The 15,623-nt window shown below is 42.1% G+C and overlaps 1 protein-coding gene across 1 annotated transcript in view; it reads right to left on the bottom strand.

The window, feature by feature from the left end:
• The window catches only part of LOC136165797 (adhesion G protein-coupled receptor E2-like), a 46,038-nt gene extending 36,192 nt beyond the window's left edge, over positions 1-9,846 (bottom strand). Inside the window, exons 1-6 of the mRNA XM_065932042.1 lie at positions 9,776-9,846; positions 6,610-6,663; positions 5,964-6,080; positions 2,585-2,731; positions 1,131-1,184; positions 706-840 (exon numbers count right to left, since the gene is read on the bottom strand). Of these exons, the coding sequence (XP_065788114.1) occupies positions 706-840; positions 1,131-1,184; positions 2,585-2,731; positions 5,964-6,080; positions 6,610-6,663; positions 9,776-9,842 (574 nt within the window). The 5' untranslated portion in view covers positions 9,843-9,846. The remainder of the gene's footprint in view (positions 1-705; positions 841-1,130; positions 1,185-2,584; positions 2,732-5,963; positions 6,081-6,609; positions 6,664-9,775) is intronic.
• Between the last annotated feature and the right edge of the window lie 5,777 nt (positions 9,847-15,623).

Here is a 15,623-nt window from a genome sequence, read left to right as displayed (position 1 = left end):
AATCCTAAAGTAGCTCAGTCCTGGGTGTTCATTGGAAGGACTGATGTTGAAGCTGAAACTCCAATACTTTGGCCACTTGATGTGAAGAACTGACTCATTTGAAAAGACCCTGATTCTGGGAAAGATTGAGGGCAGGAGGAGAAGGGGATGACAGAGGATGAGACGGTTGGATGGCATCACTGACTCAGTGGATATCAGTTTGGGTGGACTCCAGGAGTTGGTGATGGACAGGGAGACCTGGTGTGCTGCGATTCACGGGGTCACACAGAGTCGGACAGGACTGAGCGACTGAACTGAACTGAAACTTTAGCTTTTCTTCACTAAGGTAAATAATAAATCTAAGTTCATCCATATGGGGTAGGTACGATGACTACCTCTGGTTTACAGACAAGCAAATAATGCACAGAGAGGAAAAACAACTTCCTAAATGTCAAAGAGCCTGTGTCTGAGCTACGTTTTGCACCAGGTTGCCCAACTCTGCTGTGTCAGCTCTCAGCCCTTTCCCAACTGATCATGAAAACAAGATTACCCACTCCCCTCATACTTTCCTGTGCTGTCACCTTTATGTTACTCTTGTTAAAATACTTCTGTGCTGCTCCCATGGCTGAGGGCTCTGGAGGTCCCATTGTGTCCTCCCACAATCTCTACATACCACCCCCCAGCATATGCCACCTGCAAGTTAATGCCACCCCCAAGCCTCTGTACCATCACAAGTCTCTGAGTGGCTGGTGATGACTTCCCCAGTTGAAGACGTGAATCCTGGAATGCAGCGACAGGTGTTGGCATCAACACATTTGGAGTTTGGAGGGCACCACCGAGCACAACGTGTTTTGATAGAGTCTGTGCGGATGAAGATCATGGTCAGAAGACCCAAGAAACTGAGGAAGTCAGCTGCATGCTAGAGACCCAATAGTAGAGGAGGGGAGGAAAATGTTCAATGGCTGCCATCTGAAGTGAAAAGCCTCAGAAAACTCTGGACATAGTGGGGAAGAGTAACAGCTGTTAGTATCCTTAGAGGATACTTTTGCAGAATAAACCTCCTTTCCCCATTTTATTGGTAAGAGGACCCAGACCACGGCGTACACCAATGCCAGCTTACGTCACCAATGGAGCTGGGTACAGAGACTCACGTTTAAGTTTCTGGACTGCAGTCTTCATTGTATTCAGCAGTAGTAGATTGAGTTCTGCGGCAGAAAGACAGAGATAACAAAGAGGGGAGAGTTGAACTCTAATTGCAACCACTATCCCCACAGCCTTTGCCTTCTTATTGGATGTCTCTGGCTCACTCTCAGCAACATTCCTGGGGCTCTTGTACTTTACTTGAAATAAAGGAATCAACACTTTCCCTCTATTTCTCAGGCCTCTTGAGGGATCAGTCACTGATAGATACAGCCCCAGTGGAACCTTATGTTCTACACGTTTGTAGAAAGAATAGTGCTCTCCCATCCATGCCAGCTCAGACTCTAGCTCCATGAAGCTGGTCCAAGACCCTTCCCTGAGTCAGGACCCACAATAAGCTTTCAGGAAGGGGTGAGGAGTATAAAGATGATGCCAGACAGGCCAGAGGCTCCTGGACATTGGGGACCAGACTGGGGGTACAACGGGGGTCTACTTCAAGCCATGCAGGCTTGGTGCTGTGAGGATCCATTTCCTGTACCCCTGGAAGGCATTTTCCAAACTGAAATGAAATGATAAGACTCATCATCTGAGTGAGGCCAGCTTTGTGTGAGGGCTGGGTGGCTGAAGAAGGAAGCAGGTGGTGATGGATGAGGAGTGGCTGGTGTTTCTGTCTCCTTGGCCCTGGGCATCCAACTAAGGATGAAAACTTGTGGGGTCCTTCTGCACAAGGCTCAAGTGGTCTGAGTCAATGTGGGGCCTTTGTTGACCTCCTAAGTAGAGAGTCGGGCTAGGACAATGAAGCCAGTGACACTCTCCCTTTCCATCTGTGCCAGATGGGAGCCACTTTGAGTATATGTGGTGTGGTTCATGTCACCCACCCATTCTGACATAACATCCTCCCAGGTTCCAGGCATTTAAGTTTCCCATAGGCTCGTTAATCGAAATTATTGGTTAGGGGCATGGTGGATACTTGCATAGTGAAATAAACAAAGGCTGACTGGCCAAGGAACTGGGTAAAGTTATCCAGGGACAGGGCTGGCTGGGGAAGATGGGACCACCCTTGAATATCCCCCTTTCAACATTTCTAGACAGAGTTCTCAGGTCCATCATTCCAGGAGAGTCTGAAAGGACCCCTAGCTTGCCCAAACCTGTATGGGATCCAGGTGAGAAAGGTCTCATCTTGGTAATTAATGATGAAGAATACAGGTCGTGTCCTGGGACTCCTTGCACTGGATGTCAACTCCTGAAATGCCTTGAATACCACTCCTCTGTTTATTTTGATAAAATAAGGTGCCAAGTGTCAAGGGGGCATCAAATATTGTAGAAATGACACTCTGTGTGGGGTTATGACCCTTGGGGTTTGGAGAGAGAGGGGATACCAGTAGGTGCTGAGAATAGGCCTGTGGCCTGGAGTAAGTGGCCAAACTTAATGAATGAGGAAATGAAAAAATTGGTTCCTTCTTACCACGTGTTTTCTTAGTACACTCATTCTCAAATTCTTTTTGAGAAAGAGTTCTGATTCCTCTGCATTGACGCCGTGTGTTGTTAAAGTTCTGGCAGTCTACATATATTCCACAGGACACGTTCCATGATGGTCCACACTTGTTGATGTCTGGAACACAACAGGGCAAAAGGTCACCTCTCAAAGGGATGAATTCCATTTTGGATTCACATGGCACTCACCTCCATCCTGATCTTGACACAAGGACTGAACTGACTCAGCTCCTCATTAGCTCTTGTAGGGTTAGGCTGAACTAGCACCAGTTGCTCCAGAAAGCTGGCTTACTGTTCTACTCATCCCTGCTCTCTGACTGGATCTGCACGTACCTTGATTAAAACACTCTGCTGTGTCATATGGGGACTGGAAGGAGGTCTGCATCCCCACTGCAGGCCTTTTGGGGTGGACAGAAAAAATGACTTGGTTCCAGACCATTCTCTTTGTTGCTGTTTGCATCATCAGAGACATGCATGTGAGCTCCAGTCAATCCCAACTGTGAGTGACAGTGACACTGAAGGCATCCCACAATGCTGAGGAAATGGAGGCAGTCACGGCTGGAGGATTGTCCAGAGTGATATCCATCATTTACAGCAGAGGATAGGGCTAGGTGATCAGGCTCCTACCCAGTGATCCCCTCCACCTCCACTTTAGTCATAGAAGCCCTAGTACTCCCCACAATTTTATCAGGCACTCCCCCTGCTCTCAATGTTAAGACTTCTCGAGATGCTCCAGGATGTCTTTAGGGGAGATTTGCTCTCTCCATTTCTGTAGAAATCCCATTTTATCAGAGCCTGTTATGCATGGGAAAGAGGAAGCAGCTCACAGCTGAGTCACTGCAGGTATTCTCTGGTGTTTTACCTCTCCCTGTTCCTAAACTTAGGAGGAAAGGTGCCCACGAGCCCGGTCCCCTTGGGATAGGTCAGGGAACCATAAAGCAAGTTCTGGACACCAATGCTAAGAACACAGTAACTTAGTAAAAATGCAGGAATAGAATGTTTGGCTCTTGTACATGTATGAGCTTCTTCCGGTCAGGGGACCAAAGACATTTAGAGCCTGGAAGGACTCACAGGGTCATGATCAGTCAGGGTAGACAACTGGTCTTTCCCAGGTCAGAGTTTCTTATCCAGACTCTTGACATTCCCTTCTAAGACCCCAGGTCCAGGTTGTTGATAGTATTAACATAAGGATATGAATGAAAGGGGAAGGGATGCATAGCTGAGGAATTCTTGTTCAGCCCCCATCTGATGACTGAGACTTCCTCCTCTCAGATGATGGCAATAGCTGGAGACCCATATTCAAGGCTGAGGGATAGGGAGGTATGGAGTGGGGGGATATTGGAATGAGTACTGGAAGGGGAAGACATGAGGATGGGAGATTCCTCAACCTGACAAGTGTAGGCCAAGGAAGGAGCTGGAATCCAGTTACAGCAGCAGCCAGATTTTCTCTCCATGTACAAGAGTCTGCATATCTCCCTGAGACACACACATGCAAGTTCACAAAGGAATCTTTTGGATACTTCCAGGGTCAAGTAAGGGCTGTGCAGTGATCACAACATCTTTTCCTTTCTTTGATAAAATTTACTTTCTCCCAAATTTTAAATAATAAATGGATACTTAGAAAACAGAGAAGAAGTTAAGAAAAAAAAAAAAAAAAAAGGAAAAAATCACCCAGAAGTCTAGTATCCTAGAATATTGTAGGCTTTTTCTTTTTTACTCATTGATTCCAATATGCTAGGAATAATTCATTTTATTACCAGTAACTCAGACTATTATGAGTAGATGAAGAATATTTCTTGATGAAAAATCATATAATTTTATTTTCCCTCATTAAAAAAAATATGCAGTAAAACGCCTATAACAAAAGTTTTCATCTTCACTTTATGTTTAATAATTTGTTTGTGGTTCTATTTTTTTGAAGAATAAAAACTCCTTGCCTTTAGACATGGTCTATTACTACTACCTTATTAGTTATGTAACTTTGGACATCACTCAATCTCTTTGAGCCTGAATTTGCTAATTACAAAAATCAGGTTACCTTGAAATCATAAAATTCATAGAAAAAACCATACTGTATAAGCTCCTTGACATTGATCTTGGCAATAACTTTTTTTTTTTTTTTTGAATTTGACAGCAAAAGCAAAGCAATGAAAGCAAACTAGAGAGGTGGGACTCCTTCAAACTACACAGCTCTGTACAGCAAAATGAAGTGAAATCACTCAGTCGCGTCCCACCCCATGGAACATACAACCCATGGAATTCTCCAGGCCAGAATACTGGAGTGGGTAGCTGTTACCATCTCTAGGGGACCTTCCCCACCCAAGGATTGAACCCAGGTCTCCCACATTGCAGGCAGATTCTTTACCAGCTGAGTCACAAGGGAAGCACAAGAATTTTGGAGTGGGTAGCCTATCCCTTCTCCAAAGGATCTTCCCGACCCAGGAATTGAACCAGGGTTTCTTGCATTGCAGGTAAATTCTTTACCAACTGAGCTATCAGGGAAGACTGTATAGCAAAGGGATCTATCCCAAAAATGAAAAGAAAATCTATAATATCAGATACTAATTTACAAATCATACATAAATAAGGGGTTAATATCCAAAATATATAAAGAACTCATACGACTCAATAGCAAAAAAAGAACCAAACAAAATGATTGAGTAAAAAATGGGTAGATGATCTGAATAGACATTTTCCCAAAGAAGACTACCAAATGGCCAACAGGTACATTAAAACGTGTTCAACATCACCAATCATCAACGAAAAGGAAATCAAAACCAGAATCAGATATCACCTCACACTTATTAAGATACTGCTGCTGCAGCTAAGTCACTTCATCTGCGTCCAACTCTGTGCGACCCCAAAGACGGCAGCCCACCAGGCTCCCCCATTCCTGGGATTCTCCCGGCAAGAACACCGGAGTGGGTTGCCATTTCCTTCTCCAATGCATGAAAGTGAAAAGTGAAAGTGAAGTCGCTCAGTTGTGTCCGACTTTTAGTGAACCCATGAACTGCAGCCCACCAGGCTCCTCCACCCATGGGACTTTCCAGGCAAGAGTACTGGAGTGGGGTGCCATTGCCTTCTCCACTTATCAGAATAACTATTATCAAAAGACAAGAAAGAACAAGTGTTAGTGATGATGTGGAGGAAAGGATTTTTTTCCAATGTTGGTATCAATTAAATTTGCAGCCCCTCTGGGACTGCTCACTTCCTTCATGCTTTCTTAAAGTGTTTCCTTTCTTATTCTCAACAAAGTGCTTCTGAGCTGCCTTCAGAGCTGAATGCTATACATGTAGCGCAGCCTATCCCCAAATCCGTCTGAGCATTTCCACCACCCCAAGGCTCTGTACCATGGCAACCCAAGGGGCTGGTGGAGCTGTCCTCAGATGCAGAACTGAATCCGGGAATGCAGCGGCAGGCATCGGTGTTGACACATGGAGGGTTTGGAGGGCACCACCAAGCACAGGCTGTGAGGGAAGAAGCAGTGGAGATGGAGATTCAGTCAGAAGGTCAAGGAGGAACAAAGCCCGCTTCAAGCTGGTGGTCTAGTAGGAGAGGAAGGGAAGGAACGGATGGGATGGCTTCCATTGGAAGTTGTTGTTTAGACACTAAGTCGTGTCTGACTGTTTGTGACCCCATGGACTTCAGCCCACCAGACTCCAGGGAATTATCCAGGCAAGAATGCTGGAGTGAGTTGTATTTTCCTCCTCCAGGGGATCTTCATGATCCAGGAACTAAACCTATGTCTCCTGCATTGGCAGGCACATTCTTTACCATTGAGTCACCTGGGAAGCCCTCTCTTGGAATAGGAAGAGACAAAAACTTCTGAGCATGTTGGAGTGGGGAGGAATAGCTTCTCTTACATTCATAAAACTGTGTCCGAGCCTTACATTCAGGATAAACCTACTTTCTTCTTCCTTTGTTGGTAAGAGGACACAGACCCCAGCATATGCTCCACAGCTTATGTCACTAATCGGGCTGGCTGAGCAGACTTACGTTTCTTGTTCAAGGATGTGGCCTCGGATGGCAAAAACAGCAGAATCAAGAATCCTGGGGCAGAGAAGCAGAAAGATGACCGAGTAGACTCAATTTCACCCCCTGTCCCCATAGCCTTTGCGTCCTGGGGATGTGCTTCTGGGCCCTGTATCCTTCAGCTTTCCAGTGACATCTCATATTCTCTGCTACTGTACTCAGAATCAAGAACTCAGCCTTTCACCTCCAAGTCTTGGATCTCCCTGAGGAGTCAGGCAGCAATGGACACAGTCCTCATGGAGAATCAGGTGCTACAGGTAAAGGACAGGCAATACATAGACCGACAGCTGATGTCAGCAACACATCTTTGAAATTCCAACCTCTTCCAGTGGAAGTGTTAAATTGTGGAGGAGAAAGTTCTTTAGATTGGTGTACCTAGGTTCTTTGTTCTCTGACAATGGCAGAAATCTGCTCTGAAGATTTCTCTTTCAGGATCTCTCTTCACATTTAACATACCTGACACAGATGACTTTGGGTAGTAGAAGTGAAACAGCCCTGAGTTGGCACCCTAGCTCACAGTTGCATCAGCTGGGCATGGAGCCCTGGAATCAGGAGACAGGGAGTTTAGAGCATGTGAGAGGTAAGAACTAAGGCAACTTCTAAGGTAGAAGAACTAAGGTAGATTCACTATCACCTTGTTAAATGGCCTCTCCACATATAGCACCAATAAATTCTATGAAACTGAAAGAGTTAGTGGCTCAGTCATGTCTGACTCTTTTTGATCCCAAAGACTTTAGCCCACCAGGTGACTCTTCTGTCCGTGGAATTCTCCAGGCAACAGTACTGGAGTAGGTAGCCATTCCCTTCTTCAGGGGATCTATCCCACCCAGGGATCAAATCTGGGTCTCCTGCATTTCAGCAGATTCTTTACCATCTGAGCCATGAGAGAAGTCCAATGACTTCTATGGTTCCTTCCAAGTGAACTCCTGGCCCTGCTATAGTGTATCAAAAGCACAGCCTTTTTTCTTGATCTGCCAGTTTGGTCCGAGAAAACGAGTTACTGATCAAGTTTTCTGTTATGAAAAGAACCCTTATATGTGGAATTTAAACAGAAATAATACAAATTAACTTACTTGCAAAACAGAAAGAGTCTCATAGACACAGAGAATGAACTTATGGTTGCCAGGGGGGGAGAATGGAGGGAAGGGATAGTTAGGGAGTTGGGGATGGACCTGTATAAACTGCTATATTTAAAATGTATAACCAACAAGGACCTACTGCACAGCACAGGGAACTCTGCTCAATGTTGTGTGGCAATCTGGATGGGAGGGAGTTTGGGGGAGAATGGATACATGTGCATGCATGGCGGAGTACCTTCACTGTTCACCTGAAGCTATCACAACATTATTAATTGGACGTGTGTGTGTGTGTGTGTGTGTGTGTGTGTGTGTTCATTGCTCAGTCCTGTCTTACTATTTGCAACCCCATGGACTGAAGCCTGCCATGCTCCTTTTTCCATGAAATTCTCCAGACAAAGATACAGGAGTGGGTTGCCATTCCCTTCTCCAGAGGATTTTCTTGACCCAGGGATCGAACCCACACCTCATTATGTCTCCTGCATTGATAGGCAGGTACTTTACCATCTGTGCTATCTGGGAAGTCCCTAATTGGCTACACTCCAATACAAAATAAAAGATTAAAAAAAATGAATAAAAAATAAAAGTATGGGTGCAAAGATAAAATTTACTCTTATAGGCAATATGTGGACCACATATTAGAGTCTGTCATCTTATCCATGTGAGGCAGTGAACCCTATGAATATTTTTTATGATCTGTAAGTCTGCACAGAATTTTCCCCAAATGTGCCCAGCATTAAGAAAAGTCATGTTCCACATATCAGAAGATAAGAAATATGGCCATTCTCATAAAAACCAGGAAACAATTTACAAGCAATGAGGACAACATATAAGGAACACTTGACTTACTAGGTAACAGGTATTATTATAAACAGTGAAGAAAATACAGATTCATCAGAATTAAGCTGACCTTCCTGATACTGTTTTTTCACCAATTCACTATTGAAAGTGTTAGTCGCTCAGTTGTGTCTGATTCTTTGCCTCCGCATAGGCTGCAGCCCACTAGGCTTCTCTGTCCATGGAATTTTCCAGGCAAGAATACTGGAGTGGTTTCCTTCAAATCATTCCATCCCACATAAAGCCTATAGACTAAGTAATGGTGTTTTTCTTATGTCATTAGAATTTTCAAGTAGGTTGGTTTTCTACTCTTCTGAAACAAAAAAAGAAAGTTTATCAGGTTTGTCTCAGCCATGGTACCCAGATATTTTGTCAAACACTAGTCTAGATGCTGCTGCAGAGTTTTGTTTTGCTTTTTAGAAATGAGATTAACATTTAAATCAGGGCTTCCCAGGTCACTTAGTGGTAAAGAATCCGCCTGCCTAGCAGGAGACGCAGGCTCAATCCCTGGGCTGGGAAGATCCCTTGGAGAAGAAATTAGCAACTTGCTCCAGTATTTTTGTCTGGGAAATCCCATGTACAGAGAAGCCTGGTGGATTACAATCCATCGGGTCCCAAAGAATCTGAGACGACTTTGTGACTAAACATGCCTGCACACACCCATTTAAATCAATAGACTTTGAGTAAAGCAGATTACTCTCCATTATATATGTGATCCTTTTTCAAACAGTTGAAAATCTTAGAGTAAAAAGACTGACCTCACTGAGGAAGAGAATTCTTCCAGAATTGCATTTGGACTTGAGAAGCAGCATTAGGTCTTTCCAGGGTTTCCAGCCTGCCTCCCTGTCCTGTAGATTCTGAACTTTCCAACCTCTGCAGTCCCATGTACAAGATCCTTCAATAAATCCCTTTCTCCTTCCTTCTCTATAAACATTCCAGTGAATTCTGTTTCTCAGGGAAACCTGGACTAATACAGGTGGTAAAATGAGAAATCTTTAAGTCCCCAATTTACCTAGAAGTAAGTTTCACCGGTTTTCTCCTTTGGAACTTATTATCAATGTGCTAATATCCTTAAAATTTCTACTTGTCTATCCCTTATAGAGATAGTAGGAAAGCAAGTTAAATATCAAGGATGAAAGAAAGAAGAGAATATTCAGATTGGATAGAGTCCCCAAACAGCTTTATTTTTCTATATCCCGTGTTATAATTCTACACACCTGGAAGCAACCTTAGATAGCCGTTTTTCATGATGTAGAGACCAGCAAGCCCAGCCACGGAAGACATCTGATCTTGGTCTGTGTGTGTTGAAAAGACTTCTTGTTTTAAGTGTCACTTGCATTTTGAAGAAGCTGACTGAGGAAAATGCTGATCTGGATTCTTTTCCCCCTTTTAATCTGCCCTATGATTAGCTTCTTAGAAACTGCAGTTCTATTTTTAAACTATGTGCATGGTATTTATACTGAATTAGTGTTTGGGTTTCCCTTGTGGTTCAGCTAGTAAAGAATCTGCCTGCAATGTAAGAGACCCCGGTTCGATTCATGGGTCGGAAAGATCCACTGGAGAAGGGAAAGGCTATCTACTCCAGTATTCTGGCCTGGAGAATTCCATGAACTGCATAGTCCATGGGGTCATAAAGAGTGGGACACGACTGAGCGACTTTCACATAGTATTTGTACTGAAATACTCACTGAAGGTGGTTTTTGAATCTTTTTGGTATCAGTTCAGTTCAGTCACTCAGTCGTGTCCAATTCTCTGTGACCCCATGAACCGCAGCACGCCAGGCCTCCTTGTCCATGACCAACTCCCGGAGCCCACCCAAACCCATGTCCAGCGAGTTGATGATGCCATTCAACTATCTCATCCTCTGTCATCCCCTTCTCCTCTTGCCCTCAATCTTTCCCAGCATCAGGGTCTTTTCCAATGAGTCAGCTCTTCGCACCAGGAGGCCAAAGTATTGGCGTTTCAGCTTCAACATCAGTCCTTCCAATGAACACCCAGGACTGAGCTCCTTTAGGATGGGCTGGTTGGATCTTCTTACAGTCCAAGGGACTCTCAAGAGTCTTCTCCAACACCACAGTTCAAAAGCATCAATTCTTTGGTGCTCAGCTTTCTTTATAGTCCAACTCTCACATCCACACATGACCACTGGAAAAACCATAGCCTTGACTAGATGGACCTTTGTTGACAAAAGAATGTCTCTTCTTTAATATGCTATCTAGGTTGGTCATAACTTTCCTTCCAAGGATTAAGTGTCTTTTAATTTCATGGCTGCAGTCACCATCTGCAGTGATTTTGGAGCCCATAAAAGTAAAGTCAACCACTCTTTCCACTGTTTCCCCATCTATCTGCCATGATCTTAGTTTTCTGAATGTTGAGCTTTAAGCCAACTTTTTCACTCTCCGAAGGTGCGACACTATGTATAAGAAAGCCTCCCCAACATGAATAATCATACTGGACTTTTTACCCCTATGAGGTTCTTAGGTCAGAGTGAGCAGAATTATGTATTTATTAGTGGACATTTAAAAATCATATTGTAATGGACACACAATATGATATGAGTTTCAAATGTGAAACAGGATTATTTGATATTTGTATATATTGCCAAATGATTACCGAAATAAGTCATTAACATCCATCACTACACAGTTGCGAATTGTTTTTGCTTGTGATGGGAACTTTCAACTTTTTGGCCAATTCAATTATTAACTCGACAAAAAAAATTCAACTGAATTAGGCAAGTTAACTCACAGGCAGGTGTTCTTTGATGTCCCTCACATTTATTTTCTTTGTCCTCAGGGTCCAAGAGCTCCAGTTATGAACAACGATGACCACCACCACCATCCCCCCATTTCTAAGGTACAGTCTGTTTGACCATAGACAGCTATGGTGCCCCATCCCCAGTCAGAGGTTGGTTTCAGAATGGATTGGTGACTCCATTCTTGCAATGAGGACCAAAAGCTGTGGGGCTTCTAGTAAGATACCTTGTTCCTAAGAAAAAAACCCTGACATCCCTTTTCTTTTTGGGCATTGCAATTTCTGAATGCAATGCTGGAATGGCTCCATCCAGCAGCCTGAAAAGGGGCACCAGTCCAGTCAGAAAGGCAGAGCAGAAAAATGGACCTTGATGACATTGTTGATCAGCTGAATCACCCAACGCTGAAGTTTGTTTGACCTCAGAACTTCCCAGTATGTAAGATAATAAATTTCCCGATTGCTTAATCTGGGGAGTGTGGAGAGAGAGAGAGAGAGAGAGAGAGAGAGAGAGAGAGAGAGAGGGAGAGAGGGCCTCTCACCGTGATTACTGTCAATGGATAAGACTGATTTAGAAGAATCATTAAATTCTGAATGGAGCATTAAAAAAAAGGTTTACTTTGTTAGAAACCTTGCAATACAATATTATTAGCTATTGTTGCTTTGTTGCACGTTATATCTGCATGACTTATTTTATAACTGGATGCTTGTACCTTTTGATATCCTTCACCCACTTCCCCTCTCTGACCTCTCTTCTCTATATTTACAAACTTGTTTTTTGTCCTATCTTGCTTCTCTAAATCTTTTAGAGTCTTATGTTTGTCTGATAGATAAGATGTTTATACATACTTTGGATGTCATTGTGTTTCAAATAAGATTTTTCATGCTAAGAACTTTGTCTTTAAAATTTCTTTAGTCAGCAATAGCTCTTGGGGAGTTCTTTCATGTCATTGAATGTAAATCCACATTTTTCTTTTCTGCTGCTGTTGCATGTATCCAGATTTTACAATATGAAGAAATTATATTTTTCCATTCTCTATTTTTATGCCCATACAATAATGCTGCAGTGAATATCTCAAAAGTACCATAAGAACATTTGATATTTTCCTTAGAAGAGACATTATGTGGTTCTAATCTTGGGTTGTAGAGTATATATATCTTACGTTGTGATAAATTCTATAACTCTTGTATTTAATGACACTCAGAGTGCCATTGGTGCTATAAGATAGGGTCAACTTCCTATATGAAGTTAACACTCTTGCTGCCATACTTTTTTCATTTTTAATGTAAAATGTTTTTTGTCAGTTGGTTTAAGTGACATATGTACTAGTCCATCATTGATCTCACTTGCTGCTAAGTCGCTTCAGTTGTGTCCGACTCTGTGTGACCCCATAGACGGCAGCCTACCAGGCTCCTCCGTCCCTGGGATTTTCCAGGCAAGAACACTGGAGTGGGTTGCCATTTCCTTCTCCAATGCGTGAAAATGAAGTCGCTCAGTCGTTTCTGACTCTTCAAGACCTCATGGACTGCAGCCTACCAGGCTCCTCCGTCCATGGGATTTTCCAGGCAAGAATACTGGAGAGGGTTGTCATTGCCTTCTCCATTATCTCACTTAGAATGAAATTAATAGGAGACTAAGATATAGGAACTTAAAAATGTTAGGAAGTTAATTCATTTTATATTAGGTCATTAGAATGGAAAGGGGAGTCCAAGATGGTGGCTAGGAAAAACCATGCAGAGGGCAAACAAAGAAAAAACCTTTAAAAGAGGAAGCTGAAGACTGGAGTGAGAGCCTCTGGTAAGAAAACATGCCCAGAACATGTTCCATTCCCTTATTGGTCTTGAGCATATGCCTTTTTGCATTCTCTTTCTTGATTGGTGGTGGGTACAAGTTCTATTTTGCATAAGGCTGAACCAATCAGACTCCAGGAGGATGAGACAGAAAGTATAAAAAGGGAAGACAAGAGAGATCAAATCTCTCCTGTGGGATCAGCCTGCTCTACCATATTGAGGGTGTACTGTCTACTGCCTGCTGCCGTCTTGCACTCTAACTAGCCTATATGAGCTGTAACTAGTCTGTTGATGAGACAATAACCTTGAGGCTGAGCTATCTGCTGTCTCCTTAATAAATCCTGGCTACTTGAGTTATAACTAGGCTATTGTCCCAAATCCTTGCTATGAGGAGACAAGAGCTGAGAAATCCTGCCTGCTTGAACTGTGATTATTTTGTCATTTCAAATCTTTGTTATGATGAGACAAGAACTAAGGGAGAGAAAGAAACTGATCTGACATATCTGTGGATACAAAAATGTCAGAACTTCAAGCTTATGAGTTACTGTCTCTGAAGGAGGCATAGGTTTTTCTTTTTCCTGAATAGAATGAAAGTATATAATTTGTAAAGAATCAGTCTAGATAATTTGTAAAGGAACTTTCAACTTTACATTTGTAAGATTCTGTAAGGTTGGCATTTAAACATTAAGAGACTTAGGAATCTTGAAATTATACATTATCAAATGCTTTCAACTTCCCCAATTTGATGGATAAACAATTTACTTTAATCTCAGAAAAATTTGTATTTCTTTGATTACCAGTGTAGTTGAAATTTTCACATATTTTTGTATTTTCATGGTACTCTGTGAATTATATACTCATATCTTTTGCAAACTATTTTATTCATTGTATTTACTTAAGTTGTTAAGAATATATACATGTGTATGATGTGTGTGTGTATCTTTGTTTTGAAAAAACAAAATGCAAAGTTTTTAATGGTATCACATCTTTAAACTCTGATTGTGGAGTCCTTTGTTACCATATTCCCCACCCCCCACCCCCGAAAACCTGTTACCTATTTTATTTCTGGAGAAGGGTAAACAAAAAAGAGAAGATATTCACTTTAATTTGAGAGGCAGCTATGCTGGAAGCAGCAGTGTCAATAATTTTAAGCCCCTAAGAATATTCTCAGTAAAGGGAATGCTGAGACTAGAGCAAGATCATCCATTTTCACTGGGATAAAAGAATGAAGAAAAGCAAGCTCAGTAACACCAAGTGGGGTTTGAACACAGAAATTAGGGTGAAGTTACTCCTTTCAAATGCAGATTTTTTAAATGAAAATATGTGCGTAAGTCACAGTTCTATTCTGTCTGAATTCAGCTGGTCTCCTACCCATAGTAGAAGCCCCAGGAACCTGAAGAACAAAGACATTATTAACTAGGTACAGTCAAGTCACTCCTTCTAAACTGGGATTTGACTACTGATGGCCCTGTCCAGCTCACAGCTGCCTCCAGGGGTTGGAATAAGTAACTATGTTGGCAAGAAAGCCAGATACTGAGGATGCACCCATCAAAAATTTGAATGCTGTGTAATGGGTCCAAGATGACGTGCACACCCTGTTCACTGAACATTTTCTGACCTCTCTGGATAGGAGTATCTTTGAACATCAGGCTCATTTGATGATGCTGCATGTCTGTGCTCATGTTGATAGTAAACAGGGTAAACATCATTCTCATTACAACTGAAGTAAGATGAAATTGACAGCTATGTCATTACAAACTTTTATTTTGGTCTAGTTTTCAATTATTTACTATGTGGATTTTGCTTTAGCCATGACTAGGGCATTGTTCTTCATCTTCCAATGTTTATTTGGTAGATTGTTAGTATACTTGGAATTTGTTCATTCAATAATTTTTCCTGAATAAATAACATGCTATCTTGATGTGATTTATTGGAGGAGTTATTGTGTCTTTCCTGACTTCACATGCCATCTTTCATACATTGATTTGAAATGCCATATCTACTGAACATTAAATTTCTATACATGGTATGTTTGTTATTCTGTTTCAGAAATCCATTTTCCCATTCCCAGACCAGTAACACAGTTAAAATGCTTTAGTTTTGTTTTTATAAGTGCTATGAAGCAAATTTCTGTATTTCCTGTTAAATGTGTAAATCTGGTTGGATAAGAATAGACTTTCACTAGAAAGTCTATTGTAACAGGGAGAGTGCTCTGATCTCAGAAATCTGTGAGGATCTCAAAATCATACTGAAAAAAAAATTCTTTTATAGTGTAAAGGAGGAAACAAGCAGAGATAAACTTAATTTTTGGAAAGGGGAGTTGGACAAGTAAGGGGAAATTATCCTCAGTTTGTGACAGGAAATTGATTTTAATGTGGTCAGTCATTTTCCAGGAGAAGTTAAAAATGAAGGCATGTTCTACTTTATTTTGGTTCTTACTCAGGCTTGTGGATAAACTTAGTTCAGAGACCTGTAGGAAAAGAGAAGCACTTGTTTCAAGCTTGACCAAGGCAAAGCAAAGGG

This window comes from Muntiacus reevesi, chromosome 1 (assembly GCF_963930625.1).
Source record: "Muntiacus reevesi chromosome 1, mMunRee1.1, whole genome shotgun sequence".
Classification (NCBI taxonomy): Eukaryota; Metazoa; Chordata; class Mammalia; order Artiodactyla; family Cervidae; genus Muntiacus; species Muntiacus reevesi.
This window is presented reverse-complemented; position numbering and strand designations above follow the sequence as displayed.